Source organism: Salvia splendens, chromosome 13 (assembly GCF_004379255.2).
Source record: "Salvia splendens isolate huo1 chromosome 13, SspV2, whole genome shotgun sequence".
NCBI lineage: Eukaryota > Viridiplantae > Streptophyta > Magnoliopsida > Lamiales > Lamiaceae > Salvia > Salvia splendens.
In genome coordinates, this window is record NC_056044.1 from 13,993,608 (window position 1) to 14,010,970 (window position 17,363).

General features: G+C 39.3%; 1 protein-coding gene and 1 pseudogene across 1 annotated transcript; both read left to right on the forward strand.

Moving 5' to 3' along the window:
• Window positions 1–5,987: 5,987 nt before the first annotated feature.
• On the forward strand, window positions 5,988–7,612 carry LOC121761005 (annotated as a pseudogene).
• A 6,270-nt stretch (window positions 7,613–13,882) lies between these two features.
• On the forward strand, window positions 13,883–14,458 carry LOC121760539. The gene has a single exon (XM_042156192.1). The coding sequence runs from the start codon at window positions 13,883–13,885 to the stop codon at window positions 14,456–14,458; it is 576 nt and encodes a 191-aa protein (XP_042012126.1).
• The last annotated feature ends 2,905 nt before the right edge of the window (window positions 14,459–17,363 follow it).

A 17,363-nucleotide genomic window follows, 5' to 3' on the forward strand; every position in this document is an offset into this window, starting at 1 on the left:
TTTCACGGCATATGTGAAACCTTCCATCGAGGTACCACCAAAGTTAGAATTGAAGCCACTCCTGTCAAATCTGAAATATGCTTTCCTTGGTGATGATGAAACCTTTCCGGTTGTAGTATCGGCAATGTTGAATGATGAAGAGGAATCCAAGTTAATAGAGCTACTGAAGCTGCACAAGCAAGCTCCAGGATGGTCCATTGCCGACATCAAAGGAATTAGCCCCGCGATTTGTATGCACAAAATTTTGATGGAAGATGGAGCTAAGCCGGTAAGAGAGAGACAGAGGAGGTTGAACCCGCTTATGCAAGAAATGGTAGAAAAAGAAGTGAAGAAACTGTTGAAATATGAGATGATCTACCCCATTTTCGATAGTGAGTGGGTTAGCCCGGTGCAATGTGTACCGAAGAAAGGAGGAATAACCGTGACTGTCAATGAAAAGAATGAAGTATTAGCAACTCGATTGGTGAACTCATGGAGAGTTTGCATGGTCTATAGAAGATTGAACACGGCGACAAGAAAAGATCACTTCCCGTTGCCATTTCTAGATCAGTTGCTTGATAGGATTGCGGGTTATTCTCACTACTGTTTCTTAGATGGATACTCGGGGTATAATCAGATTGCAATTGCCCCGGAAGATCAAGAAAAGACGACATTCACATGTCCTATTGGTACGTATGCCTTCCGCCGGATGCCTTTTGGTTTGTGTAATACACCGACTACATTCCAACATTGCATGATGGCAATTTTTTCCGACATGAATAAGACATCATGGATGATTTCTCCGTCTTTGGATCCTCATTTGACTTGTGCTTAGAAAATTTGAGAACGGTCCTACAAAGATGTGAAGAGTCGAATCTCGTGCTTAATTGGGAAAAGTGTCAATTCATGGTCAAGGAAGGCATATTTTTGGGACACAAGGTGTCGGAGTTGGGATTGGAGATGGACAAGGCGAAGATTGATGTGATTTCAAAGTTACCTCCCCTAACGAATGTGAAGGGCATCCGTAGTTTCCTTGGTCATGCGGGATTCTACCGAAGATTCATACGAGATTTTTCAAAGATTGCAAAGCCACTTTGCAACTTACTCGAGAAGGATGCCAAGTTCGTCTTTGATGATAAATGCCTTGAGGCATTTGAATTGCTTAAGAAAAAGCTAGTCGAAGCTCCTATTATTATCACACCTGATTGGTCGAAGCCATTTGAGTTGATGTGTGATGCTTCGGACTATGCTGTGGGGGCCGTTTTAGGCCAAAGGAGAGACAAGGTCCTACATGCCATCTACTATGCTAGCAAAGTACTCAATGAAGGTCAATTGAACTACACCACGACGGAGAAAGAAATGTTAGCAGTTGTGTATGCTTTCGAGAAGTTTCGTGCTTACTTACTTGGCACGAAGGTGGTAGTGTTCACGGACCATTCAACTATCAAGTATTTGATGAATAAGAAAGATGCAAAGTCTCGGTTAGTGAGATGAATCCTCTTATTACAAGAGTTTGATGTGGAGATTAAAGACAAAAAGGGGACCGAGAATTTGGTAGCTGATCATCTTCTAGGCTAGAAGGATTGGAAGAGACGGAAGATGAGAGAAAGAAGAGGATCAATGAAAAATTTCCCGACGAGCAAGTGTTGCAAGTGGAAGCTCGGGAAACGTATGTACCGTGGTTTGCTAATTTGGCGAACTACCTTGTCACGGGCATTATACCAGAAGGGTTGTCTTCTAACCAAAAGAAGAAATTTTTTAGTGACACCCACACGTATGTTTGGGAAGATCCATTTCTCTTCCGTATTTGTAGTGATGGAGTGATTCGAAGGTGTGTGGGAGAGCATGAACACCTTCAGATTTTGTTTGCATGCCATGATTCTGTGTATGGCGGCCACTTTGGAGCACGTCGAACCGCATTTAAGGTGCTTCAGTCCGGATTCTATTGGCCATCGATCTTCAAGGATGCAAAAGCCTATGTAGTGAGATGTGATAGTTGCCAAAGAACCGGCAATATCTCGTGGAGAAATGAAATGCCGATGAATAACATTCACGAGGTAGAACTCTTTGATGTTTGGGGAATAGACTTCATGGGACCGTTTCCCAAGTCTAATGGACAACAATACATTCTCGTAGCTGTCGATTATGTCTCCAAGTGGGTGGAGGCAGTGGCCTCGGCAACCAATGATGCCAAAGTGGTGTTGAAGTTTATTAAGAATCACATCTTTAACCGCTTTGGGACACCTCGAGCTATTATCAGTGATGGATGAACTCATTTTTGCAACAAGTTGTTCGAAAACTTCCTAGGGAAGTATGGTGTCCAACACAAGGTTGCTACCTCTTATCATCCCCAAACTAGTGGCCAAGTTGAAGTCTCCAATCGAGAGATAAAGCGGGTGCTTGAGAAAGTAGTGAAGCCGTCTCGAAAGGATTGGGCTCAAAAGTTAGATGATGCTTTGTGGGCATATCGAACGGCATATAAGACCCCGATTGGAACTTCTCCATACAAGTTGGTATTTGGGAAGGCTTGTCATTTGCCGGTGGAACTTGAGCGTAAAGCTTATTGGGCTTTGCAAAAGCTCAACTTGGATTATGATGCGGCAACCGAGAAGAGAATGTTTGACATGAACGAAATGGATGAGTTTAGACTTAATGCATATGAGAGCGTTGATCTCTACAAGGAGCGTGGTAAGAAGATACATGATGCAGCAATCAAGCCTCGTCATTTCCATGAAGGACAACTGGTCCTTTTATATAATTCTAAGCTCAAACTGTTTCCGGGCAAGCTCAAGTCAAGATGGTGGGGTCCTTATGTGGTGCACAAGGTGTACCCCTATGGCGCTGTGGAGATTCGAGATCAGAAGAATGACACTTTGTGGAAGGTGAATGGCCAACGCTTGAAGGCCTATGTTGGAGTTGAAGAGGGCATGGATGCAAGAGAAGAGGTCACACTAGAGAGTCCGAAAGTGTAGACCAAGGATGAAGAAGGTCGAGCCAACGACTATAAACAAAGGCGTTGATTGGGAGGCAACCCAAGTTTTTATTTTTTCTTTTATTTTTGATTTTATATGTTGGAGGTTTTGTTTGCTCAATTCTTTCCTCTAACATTTATTTTGAATTGAGTGTTTCTTTTTGTAGGTTTTGTTTCTTTTTGTAGGAGCAACATGGAGATGTGATGTGACTTATGTTGGAGCTTAGGAGGAAGCACACCCACAAAGGAACTTGCACCCGCCCTCCCACCCGAATGCACTATGGACGTCATGCCAAGTTTGGGGGAGTTTTCTTTCCCTTTACTTTATATGTGTTCTTCTTTGCATGCATTGAGGACAATGACGCATTCAAGTTTGGGGGGGTTGTTTGAAGTTGAATGATTTTTATGCTTGATGCATGTTTTTGGGTGTATTGTTTAATAAAAGTGTTTTGAATCATGTAATTGACGGATGCATGCTAGATCTTCGGCTTTCTGGTTAGGAAATCTTGCTTGATTTTACTTGATCTTTGAAGCCTATGATGAATGGAATTTGTGCATGATTTATTTGAAAGAGCATGTTGTGATTACATCCGATTTCTTGAGTTGAGGAGAGTATGAAAGTCACATGTCTTGTGGAAATTATCTTGGATCGATTTGCTTTATCGAGATGCGTGCTTGCATTCATTTGTGTTAATGATATGGGAGGATAAGGCACTAGGATGAACTCCATAGCCAAATGATCACATGCCTAGTCCTACATACGTTCCCCTAGAAGCCACTTTGAGCTTAATTCTCTATTATTTGTGTAAACACTTAGCCAATCACTTAGCCACTTAAAAAAGCCTCATTTTAGCCTCATCAATGGACCTTGCTACTATTTGGGTGCTAAATACAAGTTTGAGCTTTGGTGATTTGAGTTTTGAGTGTTGGGTGGTGAATTGTAATGTGTAGACATTTTTAGACGTGATGTAATGTATATGTGAAAAGAATGAAGTTCTTTGCAAAAAAAAAGAAAAAGAAAAAGACGACCTCCAAATTTGCAAAAAGTCGATGTCTTATTTAGAAAAAAAAGAAGAAAACAGTTTGTGAAATAAAGTTAGAGCTTCTATTTGTGTTTAAGATGTAATCGTGTCTAGATTTGATCTCAAGTTTGGGGGAGTGAGAGTTGGTTGTAAAATCTTGTTGTTTAATCTTTGGAAGGAAGTTGTAGGAGGGAAGAATTTGGCACTCAAATGTGTAGCATTTGAGCTCACTATCAATATCTATCCTACCTCATCCCTAGCCCCATTACAACCTTGAATTAAGACCTTGGACCTTATTGTTGATGCATGTGGATGCTTTGTAAGTAGCTTGGTAGAGTTAATGAAGTTTGATTTGAAATCCGCGAGTCTATGTGATAAGTAATGCTTGACGAGTCGATAGTGACGATTTGAGTGTTATGATCACATGCTTGGACTTACTTTGAAATACACCTTGACTTGAAGTTCTAGGTTGATAAGTGATGGTTCATGAGAGTGAGAAATCTTGATTGGAAATGTTGGAGGTGTAGATTTTGTCACTCTCGTGCCTACTTGATTCTTTGTGATGAAAACATTTTGTGGGTCAGAATTTGTTGAGCTATTGTGTTTAAAGTTCATCTTGCTCGAGGGCGAGCAAGAACTTAAGTTTGGGGGTATTTGATGCGAAGCATATTTCCTATATTTTTTCCCCTTAGACTACACATTTTTATGTTAATTATGGCTCATCATATTGTGCTTTTATTGAAGTTTTGGAGGGTTGAAAGCTGGAAGTTCGCCGGAAGTGCACACTCAATGCTCCATGAGGATTCCAGAAAGTTCGCCCAATCGGGCGATTCTGAGCTTCAAAACGCCCGGTCGGGCGAAACGCATTAGGAGTCCAGAAAGTTCACCCGGTCGGGCGTTTCTCTCTTCTAAATTCGCCCGGTCGGGCGTTTTCAAGCTTAACTGCATTTCGGCAGTTTATTTGGCAGTTGAAAAAGAAAAAGGCTGAAGAAAATGGGGGAGAGAGAGTGTGGATGTGACGGTTTTAGGGGGCAGAGAGAAAAGAAAGTCAAAAAAAGGGGGCTGAAGTGACGTCTTGGAGGGGGGACGAATTCAGAGAAAAAAACAGAGAGAAAAGGGAGAAAGAGAGGAGAAGAAGAAAAGGAAGGAGTTCCGGCCAACATTTTGACGATCCGTCTTCAAATCTCAATCCCACTCATTGAGAGCATGGTTCCTATGGTTTTATTTGCAAATTCCATCATGTGTTTAGGCTAAGCTCTCTATGTTGCTCCAAGTTGTAATCTAGAATTTGTATGGATGTTTTTACACCATTGAACTCATGTGTTTGATACCAACAATGTGCTTAATGTTATTCACTATGTTTTTGGCTAATAATGTAGTGTGATTATTTCATTTGCTATTGTCTCTTTAACATAGTTTAGGATTGTATGATTGTTGGTATGCTATTGAATTAGAATTGTTCAGAGGATAATTTGATAGTGGATTAAGTATGTGATTATAGTAGATGTTTATTTCTCTAGCGCTTCCGTAGGAGTTTATAAACATTGAAGATTAATTCATGGAACAAGTGTTCAGCTGACTGTGAATTATACGTCGAAAACATGTTCAGTGCAAGCGATTAGGTTGATTAATTAATCTCAAATATGTGCTTTTGATATAGGTGTATGACCATACAAACCTAGTGAGCAATTTGGAGTGGCATATTTTTCCCATTTGAATAGTCTTTCTTTAGTTAATTTGTAGCTCTATTTTGTCTTTAACTTTCGAAAATCAAACCTTCAAAACAAATCATCTTTTTGTATGACTTTCCTTTGTTTTAGAGTTAAGTAATCAATTCCTTCTCTGTGGATCGACACTCGAAGTATTACAATCGACACTGTATTCTTGCAGTATTGCTATAATATTAGAGTCAATTAAATTAAACTCGTGTGATCATACACTTTATAATTGAACTCGAAAATTACACATCACTCTAACAATGATAAAAACTTAAAATGGCTTTCGATCAAAATTCCTTCTAGCATTTGAAGCTGAACGCTGCTCTCTCTCCTCCAACGGCTTTAAATTCGACGTGGCACCCACGAGACTACATCAAAACCCTATCCCCAATTCACTCCCAGTCAGTCCAAGCAAGCAAGCAAGCAAGCAACAATGGCCGCCGCTTCCCTCTCCCTCTCCGTCTCCCTCTTGATCATCGCCCTCCTCTCCGCCGCCATTTCCGCCAACAACATCACCGAAATCCTCTCCGGCTACCCCGAGTACAGCGAGTTCAACGACCTCCTGTCCAAGACCAAACTCACCGACGAGATCAACAGCCGCGAGCCCGTCACCGTCTGCGCCCTCCCCAACGGCGCCCTCTCCCCCGTCACCTCCAAACACCCCCTCAACGTCGTCAAAAACGTCCTCGCCCTCCACGTCCTACTCGACTACTTCGACGGCCCCAAACTCCACAAAATCTCCGAAGGCTCCGTCCTCTCCACCACCCTCTACCAGACCACCGGCAATGCCGCCGGCCAGCTCGGCTTCGTCAACATCACCGACGTCAAAGGCGGCAAGGTCGCCTTCGGATCCGGCCTCCCCGGCTCCCCCCTCGACTCCACATTCACCAAATCCGTCAAACAATTCCCCTACAACCTCTCAATCATCGAGATCAGCCAGCCAATCGCCCCCGCAGCCGTCCTCTCCGCCCCCCCCCCCCCCCCCCTCCGATGTCAACATCACCGCGCTGGTCGAGAAGGCAGGCTGTAAAACGTTCGCCTCTCTCATTGTTTCAACCGGAATGGTCAAAGTTTACGCCTCCGCCGCGGGGAAGGGTTTGACCGTTTTTGCCCCCAATGATGAAGCGTTTAAGGCGGCGGACGCGCCGGATCTGAGCAAGCTCACCAATGCGGAGGTCGTTTCTCTCCTCCAGTCCATGCGCTCGCCGCATACAGCCCCGTCGGAACTCTCAAGCAGACCAAAGGGAGGATCTCCACGCTCGCCACCAATGGCGCCGCGAAATACGACCTCGGCGTGAAAACTGCCGGCGATTCGGTCAGTCTCGTCACCGGAGTCGACGATTCCAGGATTGCTTCCACCGTCATTGATTCCACTCCTCTCTGCATTTTCACCGTCGACAGTTTGCTCCTCCCCGTCGAGCTCTTCGGGAAAGCTCCTTCTCCGGCTCCTGGACCGGCGCCGGAGACATCTCCATCTCCTTCTCCGGCGGAGGAGCTCTTCGGGAAAGCCCCTGCCTCCGCTCCGGAGCCTGCCGCCGCGCCGTCGCCGTTCAAGTCTTTACCGGCGCCGCCGACGAGCTCGCCTGACGGAGCGCCTCGCAGAACAGCTCCTCCGACAACTCCAGCGCCTCGTTTGAAGCTCCGGCGGTGATGAAGGTGCTGCTCACAGTGGCAGTTTCGGTATTTGGTAGCATTTTGACGTCCTAAATCGTCATTTCCTTCCCTGGTTTGTTAATTTCTTTTAATTTATTTCTTTTACTTTATTTGTGTGTATTTCCGATTTCGTGTTGTTTGTGGAGGAAACGTTTTTTAGTATTTTATTTATTTTCTCTTTCTTTGTGTAATTGTTGTGTTTGTTTAGCACATTTTATGTGAGACACAGACACTGAATTCAAGTGATTTATATTTTCCCCTTTTCTTAATCTTAACGATCACTGGTTTGGATTAGTGTTGCCCACGGTTCAAAAACCGGCGGTTCCGGTTTTGTCGAAGGTGGAATCGGAACCGAACCGTGAGGCTATTTCACGGTTCCGGTTCGAAAACCGGCGGTTCCGGTTCCGGTTCGGAACCGCTGGTTTTTCCGGCGGTTTCGCGGTTCGGTTTTTTTTTTGTTTTTTTTTTTGAATTTGAAATTTGGATTTATATAACAAATTGGAACAAGACAATGTATAATTCAAATAGAAATACGGCGAATAAGGAGAAAATGATATCAATTTTATTGAGTTTGAGTTGTAACGGACAACGATACATTACAATTTACAATACATATACATAATACATCTACAAGACTACAACTACAAGTATACAAGTATACAACATACAATAATGTAATATAATTTACATTGAAAAAAACATGAAATGGGGGGAAAAAATTGAAAAGGGCTTGAGCTCAACTTAAACTTTCAAAGTTAAACTTTTCAAATTTAAGTTGAGTTGCCTACGTATCCACAATTTTATTGAGGAATCAAAGTCCACGTAGTTCTCGGGATGATGACATATTGCTATGTAGAAATGTAGAAATATGGAATAATATATATTTTTTTGTTTTAGCAATTGAGAAAGAAAGACAACTTATAGAACTACGGGAACAAGTATAAGTGTATAACAATGCGTAATAAGAGTAGCACTTGCGTAATTAAATGGAAGAACGATAGCACAAATGAGAAATTGGAGACAAAGAGAGAGAATTGGGAGATTGAAGAGAGAAACTCTTATAGAAGAATTCGAATTTGAAAAAAAAAATTTGAATATTCGGAAAACCGGCGGTTTTGGCGGAAAACCGCCGGAACCGCCGGTTTCCGGGCAAAACCGCCGGTTTTCACGGTTAACCGCCGGTTAACCGCCACAAAACCGCCGAAACCGGCCGGTTTTGCACCTGAAAAGCTGCCGCCGGCGGCCCCATCCCCGATGCCTTGATATACGCGCCCGAACCGGCGGTTCCGCCGGTTAACCGCCGGTTCCGAACCGTCCCGAACCGCCGGTTCGGTGACGGTTCCGGTTCGGAATATCTTGAACCTGAACCGGACCGCGACCCGAATTGCGACGGTTCCGGTTCGGGAAAATTGCGACGGTTCCGGTTCGGAACCGGAACCGCCAGTTCCGGTTCGGCGGTTAACCGTCGGAACGGGAACCGGTGGGCATCTCTAGTTTGGATGGATGATTTAATTTTTTTAATAGTAGTAGATTAAATTAGTGGCCTCGTTCTTGAAAAAGTGAAGGTTCTTGAAGTGTCGGTTGTGAATCTTGATATGAGCAGGTGGAGAGAGAAAATCTTGTAGGAACGGACCCACAGGTCAATTTAAGACTGCAATTATGAATGTCGCAAATCTTTAATTAAAAATGTAGCAAATCTATCATTTTCCGAAATGTCGCACATCGAATATTTTTATCAACTGTCACTTTAAATTGCATTCGAACCCATGTACCTATTTAATGGTATTCAACAACCACACCTCGAATTAATAATATTGCCCCTATGTTTTTTAATCACTTCTTAAATTCTGCTATTTCAAATGGTCATTTTATTTTATTTGGAGGACCTATTTCAATAGGTCATTATTGATTTATAACAAATATATTGAACCCTATTCTAATGGGATAGAGAAAGTAAAATTTTATCGATTTTTTTAAAAAAAAAAAGTTATGACAACTGTACAAAATAATAATTATTATACGGTTCAAATTATTATCTTGGCTTGATTACCAAAAGATATAGTTACAAAATTAAATCATCATTACTTCTCAAACAGTGTTCTGCTTTCATCTGCTATGTAATTGGGCTGGCATGTTTTTATTGAGCCTATACATTGAAATTCTAGGGCCCAGCTTGGGCCCAGCTAATTTATAACAAAAATTATTTTGTTATACTAACTACTGCTCGTCTACTCCCTCCGTCCCACAGTAGGAATCACTCTTATTATAGACACGAATTTTAAGAAATGTAAATGATAGTAGGTTGAAAAAGTTAGTGGAATATAAAATCCACTTTTTTATATTAGTTTTATAATAAAATGTGAGTAAAGTAAATTAGTGGAATGTGGGACATACTTACCATTTATAGTAAAAATAAAATGCGACTCTTAATGTGGGACGGACCAAAATGACAAAATGTGACTCTTATTGTGGAACGGAGTGAGTGCTATCAACTTTTTAGAAATTAATGTAATTCCTTTGAATACGATTACACATTTTGCTTTGTTTAAAAAGTAAATTTTATATTTTATTATAAAATTATTATATAAAAATAGATTTATGTTAGTAACTTTTTTCATTTTTCTTTCACATTTCATACCACTTGAAAATAAAAAATAGGCTGAGTAATCCGGATAAATCGAGTTTTTTTTATTATGACTACCTTTTTTTGAAAGGACTAATACCCAAAAAATACAACAACTTTTAGTCAATTCAATTTTTCCGACGAACCTTGAGTTCAGTCAATTTCTCATAAAATCAATTTCACCTTTATTTTATGTTATGTGGATGATCAAGATGTCTATGTCATCTGACCGCAGTTTGTGAAAAAGCACACAAAATGTGAATGTTGTAAAAAAATAGATGAACAATGAATGTTTAAAAAATACATAACTTCTGGATGATATGTTCGTAACACCTTGGATATAAGAGCACCTGCATTGGTGCTCGATGCTAAGGCGGGCCGCCGTGCCGCTGGCGCGGCAAACACTTGCTCGCCGCTATGCTCTTGCCAGTGGCACGGCCCTGCTCGATGCATCGAGCACTGCCATGCCCTGATCAGGCTGACGTGTTGCGTTCTGATTGGCCAACGACAAAGCCGTTGGCATTTTCCTTTTAAAAAAAATCGAACTATATTAAAAATTCAATTTAAATTTTTAAAAAAATATATTTTTCCACTTCCCAGTAAAATATATCCGTTTTTTCTCCACTTTTAATTTATTTTTCATTATTTTTATCCAAAAATTCACATTTTCATCTATAAATACCCACATTTCCACACAAAAATTTGTACACCACACTACACATCAATTCGCTCTTAATTCTCTCATCAATTCTCTAAATTCTCACTCTTTCACTCTTGCATAAAATGTCCGGCTCCGGCGATCACCCCTCCGACTCCCGCGGATGGAACCATGAATGGTTCGGCTCATCGCCATTCCCTAATCCGGATACGGATTTGTCGCCCCCTCCTCAAACCCAAGGTTCGCATATTCCGGGTGGCTACCGGCCTTACCCGGTGGATGAGCAAGATGCCAAGGGACAATACGGGTGGGCTCCCGAAACTGGCACGGGAGGGAGCGCCCGACGCCACCGGAGGGCGGTTCCGACGCTCCTCCTCATCCTCGTAGTGTACGTGTTCGTACTCGTGGCAGTACCAGAGGTGACATCAACGTCCGCACCCCGTACACTCCGAGCAATTTGATTCACATCACGCAATGATATGAACTCTCCGAGCTCAATTGGGGATACCGCCATCGGGCTAGTATTCTTTGAATTTCCACGGATGTATTAGGATTTAATTATGTAATTTTTATTTTTTAGGATTTTAACTATGTAATTTTTATTTTTTAGGATTTTAATTATGTAATTTTTATTTTTTTGTAATTTGTAATAGTATTTCGGGTATTTTTAATACATTTTAATATTGTGGAAATGTTTTTATTTAAATCGAATAATAGTATGGTGGGACCCTTGAGCATGCTCTTGCGGAAGAGCATGGATGTTGGTGTTGTACTCTTGGCAAAGAGCAGATAGTAAAAAATAAATAAAAGTGAGTCCGGGCCCACTTCTATGTGGATGCTCAAAGACCACGTTTATCGGTCAATTTGGTCGACCTCCATGCCACATTTACAATTTAAAAAAAAGAATTAAAATAAAGGTGTGTCTCTCTCCTCAACCATGGTCGGTTGGTTGGCAACCAGCGACCAAATGGTCTCCCAAATGAATTCATGAATCAGCCAATGATATTGTGCCACATGGCACAATTTCATTAGTTGATATTTTTTTAAAATTGATATATCTTTTATATATTATATTGAAAAAATAAAAAATTATACCAAAATTTTTAATTTTTCATTCTATATAAATAGAGACCACATTTGCTATAGTTTTGCACACAAAAAAAATCTTATCTTTTCTCCTCCTATAATCCTTTCTTTGGTATAATTTCTTATTTTTTTAGTCTTCTTTGTTGTTCATCATGGATGATGATGAGAATAACATATTCTTTGATTCTCAAAATTTCTATTCAACATAAAATTTCAATCCTTCCCAAACTTTCAATCATTCCCAAGATTATTTCCCCAGCTTTGATGATTTTTCGAATTCTAGCCAATTTCAAACTAACATGAATGCTTCAAACGCTCCACATGGTTCGAGTGAGCAAGAAGACATCTCACTAATGTCTGCTTGGTGTTTCATCAACACAAATGCAGTTGTTGGCACTAACCGAACTAGTGTGAATCTATGGGAAAATATTCTTGATCAATATGAAAAAACAAGAAAAGAAAATCCAACAATGGGCGAACAAAGGAGTTTGGAGTCATTGAGACAGTGCTACAGACGGAGTCATTGAGACAGTGCTACAGACGACTCAACACAAATGTCTCCAAGTGGATTGGTGCATACAAGCATGCGCACGATCGAGCTACGAGCGGCCAATCTAATGAAGACATTGAGAAAGCCGCTCAACAAATCTATTGTAAGAGTAAGTTTACTCACCATAAGGTGTTTGAGAGCGTGATGCGACACAATCCCAAGTGGGAATTGAAGTTGAATAGCACCGGTTCATCGCGATTTCAGCCAGATGGCGACAACCTTGAAGAAAGTCGTGGAATCTCAAAAAGGTCTAGGACTAGTGAGGAGGGAGGACCTCAAATCATCTCCACGCCTGTGAGTGTTTCTTCAACATTACAACGTCCTATTGGAAGAGATAAAGCTAAGGCTAAGGCTAAAAGAAAAGGCAAAGAAGTTGCAACACCATCATATACAGTTCCTAATGATTTCACTGCAGCACTACGTGAAAGGGAATGTGATATTCAGGAACGAAGATCAAGGCAACTAGTGATATTCAAGAACGAAACATCAAGGCAGCTATCCTTACTCCGCTGATGGCTAGGAGGGACTTAACTCCTAAAGAAGAAGATCTGAAACGCGATCTATTAGCAGAATTGTTTGGGAAGTGATCGTAGTTTATCTGTTTTCAATGTATGCTTCTTAGTATATAACTTTCAACTTCTGTTGCTTAGTATGTAATCTTCAATTTTCGTTGCTTAGTATGTAACCTTTATTTTCTGTTGCTTATGTAACTTCCAGTTTATGTGACAAGCCCTTCAATCAAAGCATGAATAGATAAAATGTGCTCACAAGTCATGGAGGAATCCAATGACATCTCATGTGATCACGAAAATCAAAGTTTGACTAGATGACAACACACACTCTATCACAAGTGGTGGTGGAATCCAATGACATCCCATGTGATCACGAAAATCAAAGTTTACTAGATAACAACTCACACTCTATCAGAAGTGGTGGTGGAATCCAATGACATTCCATGTGAATACGAAAATCAATGTTTGACTAGATGACAACTCACACTCTATCACAAGTGGTGGTGAAATCCAATGACATCCCATGTGATCACGAAAATCAAAGTTTGACTAGATAACAACTAACACTCTATCACAAGTGGTGGTGGAATCCAATGACATTCCATGTGATCACGAAAATCAAAGTTTGACTAGATGACAACTCACACTCTATCACAAGTGGTGGTGGAATCCAATGACATCTCATGTGATCACGAAAATCAAAGTTTGACTAGATGACAACTCACACTCTATCACAAGTGGTGGTGGAATCCAATGACATCCCATGTGATCACGAAAATCAAAGTTTGACTAGATGACAACTCACTCTCTATCACAAGTGGTGGTGGAATCCAATGACATCCCATGTGATCACTAAAATCAAAGTTTGACTAGATGACAACTCACACTCTATCACAAGTGGTGGTGGAATCCAATGACATCCCATGTGATCACGAAAATCAAAGTTTGACTAGATGACAACCCACTCTCTATCACAAGTGGTGGTGGAATTCAACGACATCCCATGTGATAGTGGTAGAATCATATGCTCAATTCTATATATTTACCTATATGCTTCACGAAAATTACACACAAATCCTCTCACAATTATTGAGCCATCTCTCCCTAAAAATGTCATCAAGTTCTAATTTTGAAGCTTTCAATCTTCTTGAAGACAATGAATGGGAAGAAAAAATTGTTGAACAAAATCAGCAACTCGATCAACTAATCGGGGATATAGCTATTTGGCCAACAACCTTGTCTTCACAACCTACAACCCAGACGGTTAGAGCTAGAAGGAGATACATTGAAAGGAAACGCGAGGAGGGTCATGATACTATTTTCGAGCAGTACTTTGCTGAAGATCCAATCTATCCTCCACATTTCTTACAAACAAGGTATCGCATGCGAAAACCTTTGTTCGAAAAAATAATGAACAAGCTCGTCAAGACCGATAATTTTTTTGTGCAAAAGCGTGATGCTACTGGTCGGCTTGGTATGTCTGCAATTCATAAATGTACAACAGCGATGAGGATGTTGGCCTACGGGACGGCGGCCGACTTGCACGACCAATATTTGAGAATGAGCGCACAACTCATTCGCAAATCTCTCATCAAGTTCGTTGAATGTGTAATTTCTAACTTCGGCGATGAGTACTTGCAAAAGCCCACCGAACAAGACTTGGCAAGACTTCTGCATATTGGATAACAACGTGGGTTTCCAGGCATGTTGGGTAGTATTGACTACATGCATTGGGAATTGAAAAATTGTCCCACTTCATGGGCTGGACAATATGCCGGAAGAAGCGGGACTCCGACAATCATCTTGGAAGCAGTAGCATCTCAAGATCTGTGGATCTGGCATGCTTTTTTTGGAACTCCAGATTCGAGAAATGATATTAATGTGCTTGATCAATCTCCTGTTTTTGATGATATTTTGGAAGGTCGAGCACCGAAGGTCAATTACATAGTAAATGGTCACGAAAAAATATAGGATATTATCTTACTGATGGCATATATCCTCAATGGGCGGCGTTTGTCAAATCTATTCCAGGTCCACAAACGATGAAGCACAAGTTGTTTGCTCAACATCAAGAGTCCGCGCAAAAAGATGTTGAGCGAGCTTTTGGTGTTTTGCAAGCTCGTTTTGCTTTTATCAAATGTCCATGTCTTATTTGGGATCGTGATATTATGGGGAAATAATGATTGCTTGCATAATCTTGCACAATATGATAGTGGAAGACGAAAGAAGCACATATACTTGTGATCCAGCAGAATTTATTCAAGATCGACTTGGACAAAGTAGTTGTGAGAATGAAGATGGAGATGAGAATAATGATTTCATATATTCTACAAATAAGATTGAGAATCTAGCTTCTTACATGAAAAATAAAGCCAACTTCTAAACAGAGAAGCTCACAAAGCTCTGCTAAACGATTTGATTGAACATATATGGGCAAAACTCGGCAATTGCAATTGAATGTCTAGTTTTTATCTTATGTATGAGCACCAATTATGTATTTTCAATTTCGTATTTCAATTATTGTAATTTATGTTTGTCTTTATAATTTTTAGTTTGTCATTTATTGTGTTTTTTTATAAATTTTATCATGCAATAATAAATACTATTCATATTATTATTAAAAATATAATAGAAAACAAAATACTCCCTCCGTCCCGGACTACTCGCACATTTCCTTTTCGGCACGGAGATTAAGGAATGAGTGTATAGCAAAGTCAACAATTGCGGCTGTAGGTGATAATTTTTACTAAAAATGGAAAGAGTGCAAATAACTTGGGACGCCCAGAAAGGAAATAAGTGCAAGTAGTCCGGGACGGAGGGAATATATAATAGTGTGGTTGGGTGGTCATTGATAAACCATGAAAATGGGTGTGGTTGGGTTGGATGAATATTAATGATGTGGAAAATGGCATGGAGGAGATAGAAATAAATTAAATATTGAAAAAGTGAATGGTTGGGTTGAGTTGGATGGTTGGTGATAAACATGGTCTAAGAAATAGTCTAAGAATGATTTCTTGATTTTTTTTGTACAACCACAATTTGTACTTTAACATATCCTACAATGTTAATGTTCATTTGCTGGTTCGTGCATTATTGTAATCATAAATATGAAGATTCTACTGCTAGTATTTATGATATGAATTGGGAAAATTGGGAACAAAATAAAAATTGGAAGCAAATTAAATTCTGGAAAAAAATTATACTGTGCTTATTATCTTACAGCAGTCAGATTTTGTGTATATGATTATTCCATGAAAAAGAAATCTAAGATTTGATCACCAATGCTAAAAATATATTAGCTTTTTAATAAGGCCAACTTAACTGACAAAAACTATTTAACATAACAAAAGTTGGAGCACATTTTGACATCATTGAAAGTTTTTTTTTTTTTTTTTACAACATTCATAGTTTGTGTATTCACAAATCGGTTGGTAGATGATATGAACATCCAAATGCGCGACATAATGTTAAAACCGAGTGAAATTGAATTTTATGGAAAATTTACTATAAATTCAAAAGTTGATGAAGTACTACTCCATTTTATCACCTTTTTTCAAAGTTGTTGGAAAAAACTTGAATCAACAAATATAAATATATTTTTGGCTAAATGAAACAATTCTTCACTCGCAGTACACCGCAGTGGTGTATCCAAGGGGTAATTTGGGGTACTTAACAATAAAATTGAATTGCAATTATATCCTCAATTTCTGGCTAAATGAAACAATTCAATAAAATTGCAAGACATCAGGTGGTTGAGCAACAGCATTCTCAAGTTTTGATTCATCTATTTTTTATGTTCCATTTCTCTTTCTTTATCTTAATTTTAATTTTTTTTTTATTCTCAACTTGAGACATGAGATCGAGTTGTTTTACTCTATTTGTGGTTTATGTCTATTTTTCTTTCTTTATCTCAATTTATACACTTATTTCTTTATCACAATTTTAATTTATATTAATGAATAGTTTGTATTTTTTATCTAAATTTGTACTCTTATATTAATGTTTTGGCTAAATAATTTATAAGACTGAATAATTTGTCAATTCTTTCTTCTTTCTATCCTATTACTTTTGATATAAATATATTATTCTTTTGATAATTTAGTTTTTATTTAGATAAACAATATAGGATTATATCACATCGAACGATTATTGCAACATAAATTGCTAAATAAATGGTGTTACACTTGTTATTTATTATAGAGTTTTATTTTAAAGATTATTTAAGGAGTACTTGTTTAGGTAAACAACATATAATTATCTCAATTTATATATTCACGTCGAATGAATTTGGCGTAAAATTGTTAGTTTAATTGTATTATAAAATAAGTGTTATTTGTATTTTAAAACATGCAATTTTAAAATTGAATAGTATCTATTATTTAATGAGTTATATAATTATTTATCATACATTTCGCACCCGAATTAAATATACTGGATACGCTACTATTACACCGATCGGTTTTATCAATTACTCATGGATCACTTTTATCAAAGTTTTGTTGCACTCATGATTTTTAAGCGATGGTCATAGATCATAGATGAGTTTAATTAAAAATGCCAATAAGGCTCTATGCATATGCATATTATACTA